Source organism: Dipteris shenzhenensis, chromosome 30 (genome assembly GCF_047967505.1).
Source record: "Dipteris shenzhenensis isolate YYH24624 ecotype China chromosome 30, Dip_SZ_1.0, whole genome shotgun sequence".
Lineage (NCBI taxonomy): Eukaryota > Viridiplantae > Streptophyta > Polypodiopsida > Gleicheniales > Dipteridaceae > Dipteris > Dipteris shenzhenensis.
The window spans coordinates 48,116,866-48,135,597 of record NC_141625.1 but is presented as its reverse complement, the minus strand read 5'-3'; the positions used below and the strand labels follow the sequence as shown (position 1 = coordinate 48,135,597).

The window sequence follows — 18,732 nt, the reverse complement described above, 5'->3', positions numbered from 1 at the left end:
CCTCTATTTTGGACAGTTTTGACAAGGTTGTGAGTGTGATGCTACATTAGATGCTACTTTAGCATTTCTGAGGTTTTAAAGTTTTGAAAAGCATCAGTACAACTGTGGCTACAACTTTCCTTTAAGTTGCTATACCTGGATTTTCTTGGAATACTTTCATTTAGTCACCTCTATGAAGCATGCAAGTGAAAACATCATCGATTTGTAGTATGGATTTTGGTTGCAAGCCTTTGCTACTCTAAATGCTTGTATTTTGAAGCTCTTCAACTCTTTCTAGCCTTGTAAGAGAGTAGACAGTGCCCATTCTCAGTTAGACCCTCTCATGGCTACCATCTTGAATATGCATAAGTTCAATGGTAAGGGCTTTCACACATGGCAGATGAAGGTTAAGTTTGCATTGATGAGGGAAAACCTCTGGGGGCTTGTCAAACCGGCTTCAACTTCTTCTTCAACAGCCTCCAATGTTGGAGAATCCTCAGCTCCGACACACCCGGCAAGAGATCCTGCTAGAGAGGAGAAAGCATATGGCATCATTGCTCTTGCCTTAGGAGATGACTATATTCATCACATCTCTCCTTCAGAAGCTTGGCAGAAGCTTGACATTATTTTTTGTGCTAGCTCTCACATCTCAAAATTGTCACTTAAGATTGCTTTCTTTGAATTGAAGATGGTTAGTGGCACTCCTTTGGCTGCCCATGTCAATTACATGCAAAGTCTCATGACTCAACTTGCTTCTATCAACTCTCCTATCACTACAGATGATGCAATGGCAGTGTTGCTCAAGAGTATGCCTGAAGATTATGATCATGTTGTTACCACTTTGAAAAATCTTGCTAATCCTAATCTTTAAGGTCTTATTTCTGCTCTTCAAGAAGAAGAAAGGCACATGGAACTCCGGAAAGGCAATGACACAGCCTATGCCATAAAAATCCAGAAGGGCAAGTTTTCACCTTGCAATCATTGTGGAAAGACTAATCACCTCTCAAAAGACTGCTTCAAGATCAATCCATGCAAACACTGTGGCAAAAACAATCATCATGAAAAGTTTTATAGAGCCAAAAAAGAAGCAACTTCAAAGTCAGAAAATGCCAATCTACTTTTAGTTGATGTGCCTCCACAAGATGAGGCATCCAATGAAGATTATGCTTTTTGAATCATCTCCATGTATGCTCCAGCTCTCTCTTTTTTTAGTCAAGGTATTCAGCTTGGATAGTCCTCCAAAGTGAATGAAATAAACTATTGTGTGTTTTGTAAACACCTCTGGTCACCATATGATGTAGGCCATGTGTATGTGTTTTTGCTCCATGGTACCTCCTGCAGACATTGTGTGCATGTACATGCAGGGGAGATAACCATTGGAAGGTCTTTTGTATCCCTTTTGTTTACTTCACACCTTTGGGAATCCCATGCTAGCATGAGAACCTAGCCATAGATTTATCCTTGACCACCATGAGATGGCATGAGAAACTATGAGACTAGATGTATCCTTGACATAGCCTGAGGCATTCCCTTGAGGGGGGGTATGATGGGATATCTCAAGGTGTATGCCCCAGGCACACCTTGATTTCTATGTGTGTGTGCTAGAGGCACAGTTAGGTGCCCATAAGCACTGTTAGGTGGTGGTAAAAGCCACATAGGATAATTGAGAGAATCTAGGAGTAGATTGAGGAGATGATTGTGGAGCTCAGAGGTCATCAGTGATGTCAGTGATCATGTAAGAGGTGCCTACTTAAGGACCTCACCTTTCTTCATTCCATAAGCAAGAATTCTCAGTTTGTGTTCACTCCATGATTCGGCATTCATTTTGGATAGGATTGCACCTTTATCATTCAACTTTTAGAATTAGTTTGTATGCAGTCACTCTCCAACTCAATCTTAGAGTCATCCTCTAATTCCCTTGCTCCTCCAATGGACTATCCAAACTCACCCTTGAGGCACACATCGTAGAGTCTAAACACCACGAAGAATTCATGGCACCGCCTATCAGATTTACCCTCGGTGTCATACCGGTGAACCAGCCCTTGCAGGTAGCTCATATCCTTCTTGATCAAGCCTTTTTCGCTACTTTCCTCACTATCTCGACCACGATCCACAAAACGGTCCCATCTATATTTTCCAATGGTAGGCTTTGACCCGACTTCATTCCCATCGCCATGCTTGGCCGCTTGATCCCAGACCGTTCCTCAATCTTGCGCACCACCAAGGTTAAAATTTTGTCGCATACGACAGAGGAAAAAGAGAGCTTTGAGCTATTACTCCTCCTTGCCTCGTCCCTTGCTGCCCCCTCACAGCCTCTCCCCCTCCATTGTTGCCCCTCTCTCAGCCTCTCCCCCTCCCTCAGCCTCCCCCTCCCTCCCTCCGCCTACCCCTTCCCCCTCGTTGTCTGCCTCCCTCTCCCTAGCTCCTTCCCTCCTCAACCTGCTCCCCTGCCCCTCCCTAGCCCCTCACCCTACTCCGTCCTGCTTCCCCACCCCTCCCTAGGGCCTCTCCCCTCCCTGCCCCCTCCTTGCCCCTCTCTCGGGCTACAGGCACCCCCTGTTGCTCTCCTCTCCGCCTCCCCTTCTTCATTCCACCCCCCCTCTTCACCCCTACCTACCTATCCACCCCCTCCTCTCCCCTTTGTAGCTTTTACACTCTTCCTAGCCCTCCTACCTCCTCACCTCCCTCACCAACTATGCACCAGCCAGGGGGACTTGACGTACGGAGGATTCCGCTCCGCTCCACCAGTCCTTTTCTTTTCATTGTTACATCCAGATGTATTTGATTATGTATGATCAGACTTAGGATTCAGCATGGGTGATGATGCTCGTTTCAGTAGCTCCACCCTTACTGTGATTTGTATCAGGTTTTCTTTCAGTCTCATAGACCCATCGGTCTTCCGAAGACTCTAATAAAATTCCCTTCTTTCTTTCTTTCTTTCTCCTACCCTCCTCCTCTCACCCTTCCCCCCCTCTCCTTCCCTTCAGCCCCCTCTTTCTCAGCTCTTTCTCAGCCCCCTCCTCACCTTGATTGACAAATGGATTCCTATTTAGTCAATCCTCATCCGCCTCTACCCGCAGCAAAGACAATTATTTTTTCAAAAGACGAAGTTTAAGCAACTCAGAAAGAATGTAGAGCTTGAAAGCTCTACTTCACTATTTGCTTGCATCCATGGGTCCCACCCTTCCAAATCGTAGGGATTGGATGCTGCAACCTTTACGGAAGACCTCACTCCTCACATTTCAAATGTATGCTTATTGAGATGAGGCTTCTTTGAGGTGGTTTTTAAATTCCTTGAGGCCACTGCTTCGGTGCTCAAGGCTAACCCCTTAGCACTAGCTTCAAGGAGGATTTTTTTTATCACCCTTCACTTTGGGTTTTGATCCTGTTGAGGAAAATAGTCGGGTTACCTCTCCTTTTATCCGATTTCCTAGCCTCTCTCAAGTGTACCATCGGCACCTTGCCACTATTGGAGCATTCTTTGAAGTGGTCATAGAGATCCCCCCCCTCCCTCGCATGCCTTTATCCTCAGCGGAGGCAGTTAGGTCTGATGAGGTGCCTAGAGTTAGGGTCATTGTTTCTGACCCTAACATTATGGATGACCACGTTATGCTTCAACGCCTTGATGGTTCCTTCTTGCGCCAAAGGATTAAGATTGCAAGCAAAAAGGATCAATGCAGGATTTGCAGGTGTCACAGGGACATGAAAAGTCATGTGTAACTCAAACCGTGGTTAAGTCAACTAATAGTTTGGCTGTGGGGAACTGTCTAAGCGCAAACTTCCTAGAAGTTCTTAGGGGCAAATTCTAGGTGTATCCACTAGGTCCTAGGGGCAACTGCTTCTTTGCCTCACCATCAGCTGTAAACCAGGCCGTACAATCTAATGCAGTCCGCACAGTCCGTATGGAATGTTTCCGTACAGTACGCATTGTTCCAATCGCCAAGCCTCCATAATACTCTCAGGACTGCTGCCCTCACTGCACCGTACCAGCCCGTACAACCTGCCATTCGAACTATCCTCAAATTTTTGCTGCTCCATCTCTCTCATGATGACGTCTCTTTCCTCCAACTCATTGCTCGTGGAGAAGTTCAAGGGGAAAGGACTCCCTACTTGACAAACTAAGGTTCAGTTGCTCCTCATGAAAGAAAATGTATGGGATGCTATTGAGGATCCTCAACAACTCAAGACATGGAAGCAACACAACTCAAATATATACCTAGATGAATCCAGGAACATTCCCAAACTCATCCTCTAAAAACACAACACAACTCAAAAGCTATTGCTATCATCGAACTTTGCCTCGATGATACTTTGATTCATCACATCGACTTCAAATCAACGGCCAAGGAGATATGGGTGCGTCTCAAGAATCTTTTCAGTAACAAAATCACAAACTCCAAGGTTTTCTTGAAGTTGCAATTTTATAATTTGAAAATGGAGGATAGTGCACATTTAACAAAAATGCAATCTCTTGTGCAACAACTTTCCAGCTTGGAGTGTTCCCCAGACTACGAGGACGAAATGGCTGTCCTCATGAATAGAATGGAAGGAGTCACTCGCTTTGAGCATACTCTTGAAATACTTAGGCTTGCCAAGACTACCTTTGATGAAATGGTGACTCTTCTTCTCGAAAAAGATCAACAAAGATTCTCCAATCTCTTCTTCAGATACTACAGAGGCTCTTGCCTCCACTAGCAGATGGAAACCCAGGCCTACACCAACACATGGAAAGTCAAAGCCATTCAAGCCTCTCGTCTGAACCATGCTCAAACTTCAGCCTCTGATTTGGCATGGGAGCCATGTCTAGTTCAGACAGTGCACAATTTAGTAGTCCCGTCACTTTCATGTTCTATCCTTGGTTCCATTCCAGTAGTCTCTCACCTTGTCTTCATGGGGGGGTGTTAGAATATGAAGCCAAGTTGAGTCAGTTTGGTGTATTCTAGTGTGGGTTCTAGTCTAGTATGTCCTATGGATGCCACGTGTCACATTGGGAGTTATCCCATATGCATAGGTGTTCATATGTGTGTGTGTGCTCTTATATAAGAGCTGTACTTGTCTAGTGTCAAATCAATCAAGTATCAAGGTACAAGCTCTTTGGTCTACATGTGAGTAACTCTCATTTTGTTCATTGCTAAGTCATTTCATTTCCAATTCATTATGTCTCTGTTTGAGTATCACTATCTCTCTCCCAAGCCTACCCTTTCTCTTTCCTTTCTCCACCATGTGCCTTCACAAGAGCCGTGGAAAGACTTCTTTTTTCGCAGCATACAGTCTTGTACACCTACTTCAGGAGGAGACTAGATGGAGAGTACCAAATGGATTTTTACTTCAGGCCATCTCAAGTCTCCTTCCTCCCCTCTTATGGATGCTATCCTAAAGGCTTGGATCAGCTTCAGGAGTACTCTTCAGAGACGTCCCCTTCCTCTCATGAAGGCATTGATAGGTAGCCTGTCATGTGGAATGATAGCATACTTAATGAGCATGGCAGACCACTTGGTACCTGTCACTATATGCAGTGGTCTAGGTGGGAGAGGGGCCCTGCCTCTACTTTGGGATCTTGAAAAGCTTTCAAAAAGCTTCCTGAGGACTGTAAAGCTAACTTAGTAAGCAATCTCATAGGGAGTGAAGGAAGAATTCAGGAAATAGATGCATCCATTCTATTGGATTGGATGGACACAAATGACATGCATGTTTCATGTTCCACTAGGATGGGAGCGTTCACAAGAGCGGACATTCGTTTATAGGTTGTTGCTTTTCTTGGTGCAAATGAGGATGCCTTCGTTTTTGCGAAAGGCAGGCTGTCCAGATCCACACAGGATGTTTTACGAGGTGTTGCTTTCTAACCTATTAGGATTGTTGGTTTGGTGGATCATGGCTCAGACTCGAAGTGGTACATAGACCCTCCCCCGCACCTTATTACCCTTGGTGCTTAGAGATTATGGCTTTATGGGGGCGTTCCCATAAAGTACTTGCAGTGGGATCCTGGTGAGAGTGGGAGTGGATCAACGAAGGGCAACGAGATAGGAGCCTCTCCTTTTTTCGTTACACTGTTTGTAATGCCAGGAGATTGGAGAGGTTGGAGGCCATCCAGAGCTCCCCATTGGGAGGGGTTTGAGAATTTTGCTGACATACAGAATAACTTTTCGAAGAGACTCTAGAAATCCCTCAAGAATAGAAATGTCCCTCCTTTCTTTTGGCTTTCTATTTATGGTGGGATTACAATAAACCTGTGGAGATCCAAGTTCGGGGCTGACCCTACTTGTCCTTGTTCTTCTTCTCCTGCGAAGTCAGTTAAGAATTGTTTATGGGACTGCAGACAGGCAAGGATTATTTGGAGGCGGATAGCTAGGATTCTCAGTACTTTGGTCCATTCCCCCTTCTTCATGACCTAGGGCTTCGTTACATGGCTCTCTAACCTCACATATTTATCGGTTCGTCGCCACTTAGTCGAGTTATGCTCTCGGGTGATGTTCTTGCTTAGTGGAGTTATGCTCTCGGGTGATGTTCTTACTTCACCATTTAGAGCAAGTCCGCAGCACTCTCTGAAGGTTGCAAGGTGCTGGGACAGCCCTAGGTGCTTGGAACAGGCTAGAATCTCCAAGATTCCTTGGCAAAGGTGCATGCCTGAATACGGGCCAACATCCTTCCTAGCCAACCTCGCATACCAAATGTGATTTGCTCGATTTGAAATCCAAGGTCAAGGCATCAAAACCTTATATAAATTAGCAACGGTAATGTCAACCAACAATATAAGGGATCATAGGTTGACCCCTGGCAATGAAGGTGCCAATCTGTGAGACGGTCCATGAGCTCAAGTTTTGGCACCGATAAGAAAGATTGAAGAATCGGAGAAATATATTGCCGCAGACGTCCATAATGCAATGTTGTACCATACAGCCTGACTGCTGAAGGAAAAGATAGTGTAGTACCATCAACACGAAGCACATCTCCCACAAATTTAATCCCTTTAATACCAATAAAATCTAAGTATTCAGGATCCTGCATGGCCAGTGAAAGAGAAAACACCTTTGACCAATGCAAACTCTCAGCACACAAGAAATTTTCATTAACAAAGTCACAACTATGCCATTTAAGTTAAGAGACTATTTTCTTCTAGTCTGAAAACTATAGGAACACGACATGAGAGAGAGAGCTGGACAACCACATGAGCATACACAGCAAGCATGAGAGAACAAAGAGCATGTACTGTGTGGATAAGGAATGAAAACAATGAGTTACAATACATCTAGTGACCAACAAATATGTATTTGGTACCTTATTATCCAGCTTAGACGTGTTTCTGTCCGAACCAAAGTATATGCCACTGAACCACAGATCCAGAAGTGTCCAACCTTGGGAGGTTTGCCCTATAGTGCTTGAAAGGGTGTGATGTCTACCAAATCCTTGGTGGGACATATATTTAGAATATATGCAGCTGTAATCACAGCTTCTCCCACAAGGCAAGACTATTGAGTGTAATTGACTAATTAGCTTTAAAAGGTTTTGTATCAAATGAAGCCTTATCAGGCTCTATCCTCCTTGAGGCATTTTCCTTTGCCTACCATTTACCACGCACCTTGGCTGGCTTGTGAAGCATTTTCTTCCCCTTTCCTTTGTCTTGGACAGCATAATCCTTTTCACAAGAGGCTGAACCTCTTGCAAAGACGCTGTGATGCCAAAAATTGATATTTTTTCCTTCTATGTTTGATAAGAGTTTGGGTATCAAGTGATAGCCTAGCGGCTCTCACTTATTTCTATTTTCTAAGATATTGTATGAGATTCAGAGGATGAGTGGAATGGATCATTGTAAATACCATAGGTATGAATTATAAATACCTTGGTATGGGGTGAGCGTTATTTGTGTATGGGATATTATGGGGTTTTTAGAAAATAGGAAGAGTGAGTCATATAAAGAGGTGGGCTCATGTCCATGTGTTCCAATAATATAAGAGAGGCCACATGCCAAGCGTGTGGAAAGCATGTGGAGGAGTGTGGAGTCAAGAGGAATCCTTCTAGAATTCCCATGTGGAATAAGAAGGATGTGGACATATGGAAAAGAGAGGGTCCCTATGGACTCCATGTGGAGAGACTCTTGACTTTCTTAATATTTTAAGAGTCTTGAGCATCTTTTGATGGGACACATGGCAAGAGTAGCCAAAAAGGACATGGATGGTGACATACAAGCTTATGTGATTGATGGGAAAAGATCCCTCCTCTCCCTTGTTCATCATCTCTTCCACCATTAGGCCTCATGTTGTTGTAGCTCTAGTCACCTCAAGCCTCTTCCATGAGCCTTCTCTCCCTCTTGTAGATATTCTCTTATGTAGACTCTTGAGTCCATCTCTCTCTAGTTCATTCTCTCTCTATGAGTAGTCTTGGAGCTTCCGCTCCCTCTTGTACGTATGAAACCTCTTCTTCTCCCTTGTGTTTGTAGTATTTTGAGTTGCATTGGAGTGGAGCCTCACTCTATTGACGATGAAGATCACTTCGTATCCCCTCTCTTGAGTCTCTCTTCCCTTTTCTTTCTTTCAAAACCTTGAAAGTTCTTTCTATTCGGCGGCTCATTGCACACACATGGTCCATCCATTTCTCGAGCCACCAAGGGAGTTATTTACTCTCTTCTAGGCGAAATCTATGAGTGGTGGATCGTTGATGAAGGTGAAGTCTTGAGGAAGCATCCTGCTCAGGCGAAATTAACATGGATGGAGAGCAGTTTTCATGACAGTTTGACCCCTTGTTAGTGTTTTGCTCATAACTTTCCGCTCGAAGTCTGATTTTGATGAAACTTATATCAGCGCGAAGCTCTATCTAAGGCGCACGTCTCTATGTGATTAGATCTTGAAAAAAATACTGCTACAAAAAGTTACAAGTCTCTATGTTTGACAGCCTGTTTTCATGACAGTTTTTACTCACGTCTAGTAAACCGCCTAAAACTTTCTGGCCGCTTCTCTGTTTCTTACAAAATGTATATCAGCGCGAAGCCCATCTCAAGGCGCATCTCTATCGGCTTGCTAAGATTATGGCCTCCGTTGATCCTTTTCTTCTCCCTATGCTTGAATACAACATCATTTGGGATGTTACCATCTTCATTCTCATCCAAGGGAGGAAAGTATGGTGTGGTATCTTGGCATAAAAGCTTCTTTTCAATGTCCATTTCTCAATCACAAATATCTTTGTCACTCAGTTCAAAAGCAGTAGGAAGTAAAGAGGTGCGTGAAGTTTATTACCCCTAACTTCATGTCACATCTTTTTGATGGAGACGACGGGTACGTTTGCTATTGGATTCATCCCACCTTACTAAACGGTTTCGGGTGTACTTGATTGCATGTTATGCCTAGTATAGGCATGTGTTTTCTGATGTGATAAAGAAGATGCCTGGAAGAACTCTGTTAGAAGAGATTGCAACCCATTTAAGAGAACTAGAAGATTGTGAAGGTGATGCTCAAGCTATTCGCACGGTCATCATGATCAAATGCTTTATGTTTGCACTCTTGAATACGTTAGTGAATCGACAACACCATCAGCAGGCACAATAATAAATTGGGGATTGTTTCATGCACTGGCTGCTTGGTGTGAAGAAGAGTTAAGTCTTTCGGTAGTTTTTTACTATAACACTACAGTGGTGATTCTCAATGCTTTCAACTTCTTTTGCTATGCAAATGATGAAAAGTACAATATGTTGAAGCTGTTATGTGCACTTTCAATTGTGAGAAGGGTGATTCTTGAATGCATGTATACACAATGTCATGGTGCTGGTTGGTCACTTATTTTTGAAGATTTTGTTGAGAATCACATTGTGGAGGGTTTTCAACAAGTGGTTAGGCATAATAAGTTGGTCTTTGTATACTAAGACTCTGTGGGATCTTGTTTGGATCTTGTTTAGGATATTAGTTGGATCTTGGTGTTTCCTTTTTGTGTTTTATCATGTTGAAGATTCTAGTGTTTCGAGAAACCCAAGGGGAAGATCCGGAGTCTTATCTTCGGGATTTTGTTCGAGAATGCCGGCTTTTTGGATAGTCCATGATGGATCGGGTGGAGATTTTGCTTGATTTTCTTAAAGGTATAGCCTTGAGTTGGCATGAGGCCTTGCCGGACTCTACCAAGGAGGACTGGGACCAAGTGGTGGCAACAATGAAGCAAAGATTTGGGACAGTGGAGTCGCCAAATACTTTGATGTTGCAGTTGGACCGGTTCTATCAAGGAGAGGGTGAGATGGTCTTTGCGTTGGCAATCCGATATGAAACTTTATGGACAAAGTATGAAAGGGCAGCTTTGCGAGCTGTGGCATCTGCATCATCGGCCCCTCAAAGTCTCTCAAGGATGGAGCACTTAAAGATGAACAAATTTGTTATGGCTTTGGAGTCTCGTCTTCGCTCAAAAGTAGTGAGTAAAGATCCAACAACATATGTGGAGGCACTTCGCATTGCGACCAAGAAAGAAGCTTCTCTAAAGATCGAATCCTCTTTTATATCTTCAACAGCGTCAACTTCTAACGTGGAGGTAATGGACACTCCTCAGGTACCAAAGTCCTCTGAGTTAATCATAATATCTCCCAATCGATGGCAGAGTTTGCTGATTTGAAATTGCATTTGGTTAATGCACGATAACCTAGAGCACCAAAGAGTGAGGATAGGCCTCGAGATAAGAGTGGAATCACTTGCTATGAATGTAATGAAAAAGGTCACTATCGCCCTGAGTGTCCTAGATTGAGAAAGAAAGAAGAAAAACAAGTATCCTTGTTAGAAGCTTCTTCAGGGGATGAGAAAAGAGAGGGAACACCGTAGTAAGAAAAAGAAGGCATCTAGAAGGAGAATTAGCCAGTCAGACTTTCCTTTAGGACAAGGCATTGAAAGCTATGACTTGTTGTCTGACCTTAAAGAAAAGGAAGCTCATATCACCTTTGGTTAATTACTTGCTTTGTCTCCAAAACTACGGAAGGAATGGAAAAAGCTAGCAAGCACAAAAGTGTCAAAGAATAAAAAGAAGAAAAGTGCCATTCCTGTTGTTCAAAAGGTAGATATAGAGGTTCGTGATGATGTACATGTGATTGATGTGATCATTGATGGTCAAGTGATTTCTAATGTATACATTACTGGAGGTGCATCGATTAATATCATGAGTAAGAAAACCATGATAGATGCTGATTTAAAATACTCTAGTACTACCTCTCCTTATCGCATCAAATTGGCTGACAACACTAGAGTTAAGACCTTGGGAGTTGTGAAGAATCTAGAAGTGAATGTATGTGGACTTTTTGTGCCGACTACTTTTCAGGTGATCCCTACCAAGCTAGATGCACGTGCCTATCCATTGATTTTGGGAAGGCCTTAGCTATGCAAGGTCAAGGTTGTTCAAAAGTGGGATACTGGAGAATTGATTTTACAGGGAAATGATAAGAAGGTACGCTACAACATCAGAAGTCGCAAAAAGGAAGTTGTCAAGGAGGAGTCTTCAACATCAGAGAGTTCGAAACTCTGACTTAACCGATGAAGAAGAAGAGACACAATGTAGCTCCAAGGAGTCCAGCTCAGAGGGTGAGGTGGAAGAAGTGGCCTTTGGTCTTTGTCTTGGTGCTGATCGGGATGAGTCAGAAAGGAACAAGGTGGTGGTGCAAGAAGATCCTGTAGAGACACTTCATGTAGAGGATGTGGATCACACTAAACGACACCAACGCAATGAAGAGCTTCTTGGTGATTCTCTATCAGGTAGTGAGAAGCTCCAGTACTTGCATATGTTAGATGATTTTCCATGTCTCTTTGCAACAAGCTATTCACAGGTTCGACCAGTCTCTCTTGTGGAGCACAAGATTGAGTTGAAGCCAGAATGCAAGCCAGTTATGCAACGCTTAAGGCGATTGGGGGTAATCCAAGCTGAGGCACTAAAGAAAGAGGTAACACAACTACTTGAGTTGGGATTCATCTTTCCTATTGATGATTCAGAATGGATATCTCCTGTAGTTGTCACACCAAAGAAAGGAAATAAGTGGCGAGTTTGTGTGGACTTTCGTCCTTTGAATGCATGCACTACGAGGGATCATTTTCCTTTGCCATTCCAAGATGAAATAATAGACCAAGTAGCAAGGCATGAGATGTATTTTGTATGTGATGGGTATTCTGGGTACTTTCAAATTTGTATTCGGGAGGAAGATCAAAAGAAAACATCATTTATCACACCTTGGGGAGTTTTTGCTTACAAAGTGATGCCTTTTGGGTTGACCAATGCACCAGCTACATTTCAAAGGGTCATGAGTCAAGTGCTTGAGCCTTTCTTGGGAAATTTCATAAGGGTGTTTTTGGATGATTTTTGCATTTATTCTCGGCGCATGGATCACATGGAGAAGTTAAAGATGGCCTTAGCTAGGATTGATGAAGCAAAAGGGTCTCTAAATCCTAGCAAGTGTCATTTGGCTCAAACAAAAGTAGTCTTGTTGGACATGAGCAACTTGTATCCTGCATGGCCTTTCTAACGAGAGCGAAGTTGCCATTTTCTTAGATTCCGTTGATCATTCTCAGTGAAGCAACAAAGAGCTTTCTGAAAAGCACATTGGTCATCCATGGACAATTGGTGATGTTGCGCAACAGAAGTAAAGTGCTGAATTATTGCCTTTACATCTACCAATTTGCCACGGAAGTCACCTAGGTAACATTTTCCATAAATTTGATCAACTCCTGCATACCCAATAAGAAATGGTCCCATGCCAAATCTGTTGGGATAAGTGTGATCAAGGGCTTGCTCTATGGTGCATGTGTGCATCTAGGGGAGTCGCATGTGTGTATGTGTGTGTTGTAGAGGCACAATGCTATGATGTGTCTAGTGTGTGACCTAAGTGATGATGTAAGCCAAAGGCCCCCACATGGGAGGTTCCTTTGATTTAGGCCAGTCCCACTGATGTAGGGGCTGATTGCCACTGATGTAGGGAAGGTGCCTTTGATCTAGGCCACCTTCTCCCCATTTCTATAAGAGAGAGTCACCTCTCTCACAATCTATAGTAAACAACATTTTTTGTTACATCTTGTGCTCTCACTCCTCTTCCAAGATGCATCTATTCTATCCCACGTGTTTCTATGTTTGGTATCAGAGCCTTAGGTTCTAGATCTTCCCTAGCCTAGCACTAGATGCTCTCTCTAACATGAATTCCTTGATTCCATCATCTTCTCCATTTTCTCCATTTCAAGCCCAATTTTAAAAGGCTCCATTCTCCCTCTCTGAGGCCTCGTTCCCCAAACCGTCTGAACTGGAGATTCCTTGTCTTGGGGCGAAACTATGATCCAAAGGAATTAAGCATTGGTAGTCTCTGCTGCGCGTGCCGACAAGAAAACAGTCCGTCGATCAGTCGCGAAATTCCGACAAAATTCTTAACTATACTCTAATTCTTTCCAGTCACGGGTGGGCGACACCACAAGCTACCTTGTGTCCAAATCTGAGGCCCAATGGTTGTTCTAAAGAGGAGTAATCACCAAAACTACAATTCAAGAAGGCGCACTTCTCCTGGGTGAAATAGCGCCTCATTGCGCCTCTTCTTGCTGGTAGCCCTGGTCTGGTATACTAGTGTTATTTCTGCTTTAAAAGCCCCCTCAATTCATGTTTTATGCATCTGAATTGCACCCTCCAATCTACCTTGGTCTCTGTTGGCAGAATTCTTCATATTTTGGTCAAAGGGTGTTGAGCAATCACCATAAGTTTGGGGCTTCTATTATTCACTGCAAATTTTCATTGTTTTGATTGTACTTGAGTAGTAGAACTCAGTCATGGAGCTCATGAGTGTCCTTATACTTTGCATTTAGAATGATGACTATGTGATTCTCTTTGACCATGATTTATGAGTACTTGAATTGTAAACCTGACTAAGCCCGAGCAAGTAGAGAAGTTTGATGGAACTAGTTTCCATACTTGGTAAACAAGAGCTAAGTTTGTGCTTATGAAAAAGGGGATATGGAATGTTGTGAATGGAAAGGAAAAGAAGCCTACAAAAGAAGAAGCTGATTAGTTGATCAAAGACAAGAAGGCTCTTGCTATCATTGCTTTGGGATTAAGTGACTCATACATTCACCACATTGATGGCTTTGAAACTTCACATGAAGCTTGGGATCATCTTCACACAGTATTTGGTGCACAAGGGAAATGCTTCAAATATATCTTGCTTATTAAGTTCCTTTGGCTGCAATTGGAAAAGGGAGTGTGTTATTCCATGAAGAAGAACAACTGCAAAGAGAATAAAGCATTTCTTGTGAAGAAGGGCTACATCGATAACAAAGCAAATCTGGCTGAAGGAAGAACTCCATCAACAAATGAAGAATCAAACTTTGTGGTACAAGATAAAGACTATGCCTTTTGAGCAAATTGTCTTTTGAATTTTTGTTTATCATTACTTGGTCAAATTTTGAGGTTCTCTGCTTGGAGTAGTACTCCAAAAATAATGTCATATGTTTTGTCTTTTGTAAATCACCTCTGGTCACCATATGATGTAGGCCATGTGATATGTGTTTGGTCTATCCCAATTTTGTGAACCTTGACCCTTGGGCACCTGCTAGCATGGATCCTAGACATAGATTTATCCTTGACCACCATGAGCTAGCCATGTGTGACTACCATGAGATGGCATGAGAAACTATGAGACTAGATGTATCCTTGACATTGCAAGAGACAAACCCTTGAGGGGGGGTATGTTGAGATAAGTGTGATCAAGGGCTTGCTCTATGGTGCATGTGTGCATCTAGGGGAGTCACATGTGTGTATGTGTGTGTTGTAGAGGCACATCTAGTGCTATGATGTGTCTAGTGTGTGACCTAAGTGATGATGTAAGCCAAAGGCATCCACATAGGAGGTTCCTTTAATTTAGGCCAGTCCCAATTCTATCCCACGTGTTTCTACAAAATCTATGTTGACAAAAGCATGCATACAAGTCTACGAAGGAGAACCTTGACCATGACTTGAAAGGCATGGTGCTTCAGATACGAATTATTGACCATAAAAGCCTTTTGCAAGGCGGCTTCACATCGTGCACTGGTAGACCAAAATGTAACATCATATATACCAGAAAATGATCCAATAGCTGTAAAGTATAATCCAAATGCATCTTGTAAGTAAAATCATCAAACTGTACTGCATGGCATGCAAAGTGTCAGACATAATTGCCCAGGCATTCCTTTCTCTTCGCATCATGTGAGAACAATGAGTTCTGCTATCTTCACGATGAGTACTTCTATCTTCAGTGCCAAAAGAATTGTTGAAATCTCCATACATGAAGGCATTAACCAGCCAGGGATAATCTGCTAGACAATGCCACATTTCAACGTGAACCGCAAAAATAGAAGAGGAATAAATTGAAGAAAATTTGTAAGTATCCCCATTTATGATTCATCTGACAATGAGGTAAGGACCATGCAGGTCATTATATACCATCTATGGCTGCAAATCATGATGCATAAGAGCATCTAGCCCTGTTATGCTGTCAAACTTCAAATCTTCTCCCATACAAAATCTGCACCCAAAGGCGGCAAGGACAACAATGGCGCAAGCTGGTCTGATATAGGGGGACTGAACAGCCCACTACGGATGTTCCAAGCATGAGCCTCTAGGAGCTCTTCACATCCTTCAATAAAGAATAACGATACAACCCTCAATCCATCATAATCAGCAACAACAGACAACTGACTTCATGGCCCTCAACATAAAATAACTACAAGAGCATTACAATTTTTTGTGACTAAAAACAATACAAGGAAGAATATCTCAAGCCAATACTGACATCATAATTTCATACACGTATTGATACTAGGATCTCAACGAATGGCCATAAGTCTTTACCAATCATGACTGTTCTGCTGTTGCCTCCAAGAGAATCCTGCACAACATACACAATAAAACTATTAAATTATAATCCACGGAAAGCGCTAAAAACATTTAACAAATATCAAATTGTTAATCATACAAGGGTCAAACAAGAGAAATGAGTGCTTTTCTCTTGGCAGTTTCTACAAGTCTATTTCACCAGGGACAGGAGGGGGGGGGGAGAACACGAGAATTAAGCAAAACAGCATGTAAGAAATAGATGGTGTGACCAACACCACCAAAATTTCCAAAAGTCTTTGCACTTAACAAAACATGGGCAAGGAAAAGTTCAAAAAAGAATGTTAGGGGCGAATCACTCGATGATTTGGTCATGCTACGGTTGAACAACAAGAACGAAAAGGCGATTCAAAAAGTAGAAGCCACGGCCAGTGAGGGAGAATCTTTGGGTAAAAAGATAGATAGGGATGTATGAGGGCGGGTAGATACACCTTTTGGGTTTAGGCTGTGCCTAAGAACATGTCTAGCCAGCAGGCCTCTGGGACTTCCATCTAGTCTTCTCCTTGAAGCTAGGCATGGGCTATGGCATAGTCAATCTGCAAGGTCTGCCTATGGGCGCCACAAGTGATGATGTGACACTCCATGGAGGGCAAGTCCCTAAAGGCTATCCAAGCGCACACTATGGAGGCAGGTCCCACATCTAAACCATTGCATTTATCCTAAGTAGCCTAGTGATGTCCTAAGTCATCAACAAAAAGCTCGTTCCCCATGATGGATTGTCTGTCTCTCGCCTTGAGTTTGAGAAAGAGCATGTATGAGGACTGGTATGAGCTATCGCTCAGCTTTTATGATCACTGCCAGGAGAGAGGATGAGGGAAGTCGAATGTGGGTATCTATGAATATCCACCTCGTGCTCGGGAGCCAATCTCTGCCTCTAATGGGAGTGCACCTCTGAATTTGGTGTGTGAAGAAATCCTTCCAAGGCTGATGGCCAGGAAGAAGCAGCTTGGCTAACGAGGCTTTGCATTGGATGTCAAGATTGATGATATTGAGGCCACCCTCTTGTAGAAGCAAAACGATTTGCTCCAAGCTATTCTGGCTCTCATGTCATGTGTGCCATCTAATCTAAACTAGAAATAGTTCTATATAATTCTCTCAAGCTGAAAGGGGGACATGAACAGAAAAAATAGGAAGCAATGTACCAAGCACAGGCTAACAAGACTTGATTCACCACATGGGCTCTAGATGCTTAGTCCAAGGTGGTGGAGCTGCAATAAAGGAACTTCCTCTTGACGACCGATATCCGCATATGTTGAGCTGACTTCTCAACACTCTCCTTCAAGCTCAACCCCATATCTGGTACTCCAACCAAGCTTTGAAACATACAAAGCTTCTCCGCACCGAAGGCTTTTGTGGAGATGTCGGCAACTTATCATGTGTGTTGACTTACACCAAATCAATCTGCCCTTCTTGGATCTCTCTCTCCACCCTCCGCCCTGGCTCCTCCCTCTGCCCTCACGCAGCTTCTCCCACCCGGCTGCCCCCGCTCCTCCATCCGCGCAGCTCCTCCCGCTCCTGCTCCCTCCACTCCTGGATCCTCCTCGCCCTCCACTCCCGCCTGCTCCTCTCCTACCCGCCACCCCCTAGCTGTGCCGCTCTTGCTCACCCACCCCCCCGGTCTGCTCCACTCCCGCTCGCACGCCCCCCCAGCTGGCCACTCCTCCACTCCCCACGCACCTCTAGCCTACCCCCCCCGCACAGCTAGCCTACCATGCCCCCCCCCCCTTCCCGTGTGGTGCTGGTGCTGTGCTGGTGCTTTTTGTGCAGCAGCCCCCCGCCCTGCCTCTTCATTGAACCCCGCGGGAGTGCCTCCCGCCATGGAGGGGGTCCTTGTGCTCCCACTCCCGCCCCTGCCTCTGCACTAGGACCTGTACAAGAAAACAACTAGAAGTCAGTCCAAGAGAAATGGGAAAGGGAGAACGAGATAAAGAGAGAGACAAAACCACAAGAAAGACAAAAAAAAACAGCAAACACAACAGAAACTCCAGGATGAGAACACGCGCTACAATCGAATCAGACTTGGGGTTGACAGCAAAGCAAAGGCGGGATCCACCTCAGCTTCAGCTTTAGCTTCAGTCTCTACTTCTACTTCTACTTCAGCCCCTGCTTCAGCTTCAGTTTCAGTTTCAGCCCCCGCTGCATCCTCATCTTCAGCTTCAGCCTCAGTTTCATCTGTAGCCCCTACATCCCCAGCTACAATTGTTGCCAATGACATACCCCCGACATCGGCCTCCTCCCTCTCCCCTCAAATAGGGGAGTTGTTACAGATTTCATCCCTCCCTTCCTCTCCCGTTCCAGCTCTCTCATCGATTATGACACCTACTTCGGAAGTGTCATACACTGCTCCACACTACGCCTTGACCTTTCTCTCCCCTCTTCCTCTGAGTCAACCTACGCTCCCATACCCCGTTGGGATCGCCTCATCCATGCCACTGTCATCTCCATATCTTACCTAGCTCACCCAGTCACCACCCAGCTTCCAGCCTCATCCTCATACTTTTATGCCACAGCCCCACCAGAGGCCTGGGAGACCTTGCTTATGGAGGTACACAATATCCGTGAGCGCGAGATGGAGCTAAGATGCTTCGCACAGGAGTAGGTCCTCTTCAACCAGGAGCAAGGCCGCGTCATACAAGAGCAAGCTCATGCCATTCGGGAGCATGCTGATCTCATTCAGGGGCTCAGACAGGATATCTCGCAGCTTCGGCAGGTGGTCATAGCCATACGCACAATCCCACGGAGCTCTCCAATTGTTGAGGCACAAATTGCGAGCATGCAATCTATAATTAAGGAGACTTCCAAATGGGTCGACGTAGCCAAACGGGAACCTGCAAGGACAACTGTTTCGGCTACCCTCATGGAGCAACAGCAGAGAGCCAATAAGGCTCTCAATATCAAAGTCCG

General features: G+C 44.1%; 1 protein-coding gene across 1 annotated transcript in view; it reads right to left on the bottom strand.

Moving 5' to 3' along the window:
* Positions 1-18,732, bottom strand: part of LOC147882242 (kinesin-like protein KIN-4C) — a 200,638-nt gene that overhangs the window by 157,653 nt on the left and 24,253 nt on the right. Inside the window, exon 8 of the mRNA XM_087401535.1 lies at positions 15,787-15,823. Within this exon, the coding sequence (XP_087257661.1) occupies positions 15,787-15,823 (37 nt within the window). The remainder of the gene's footprint in view (positions 1-15,786; positions 15,824-18,732) is intronic.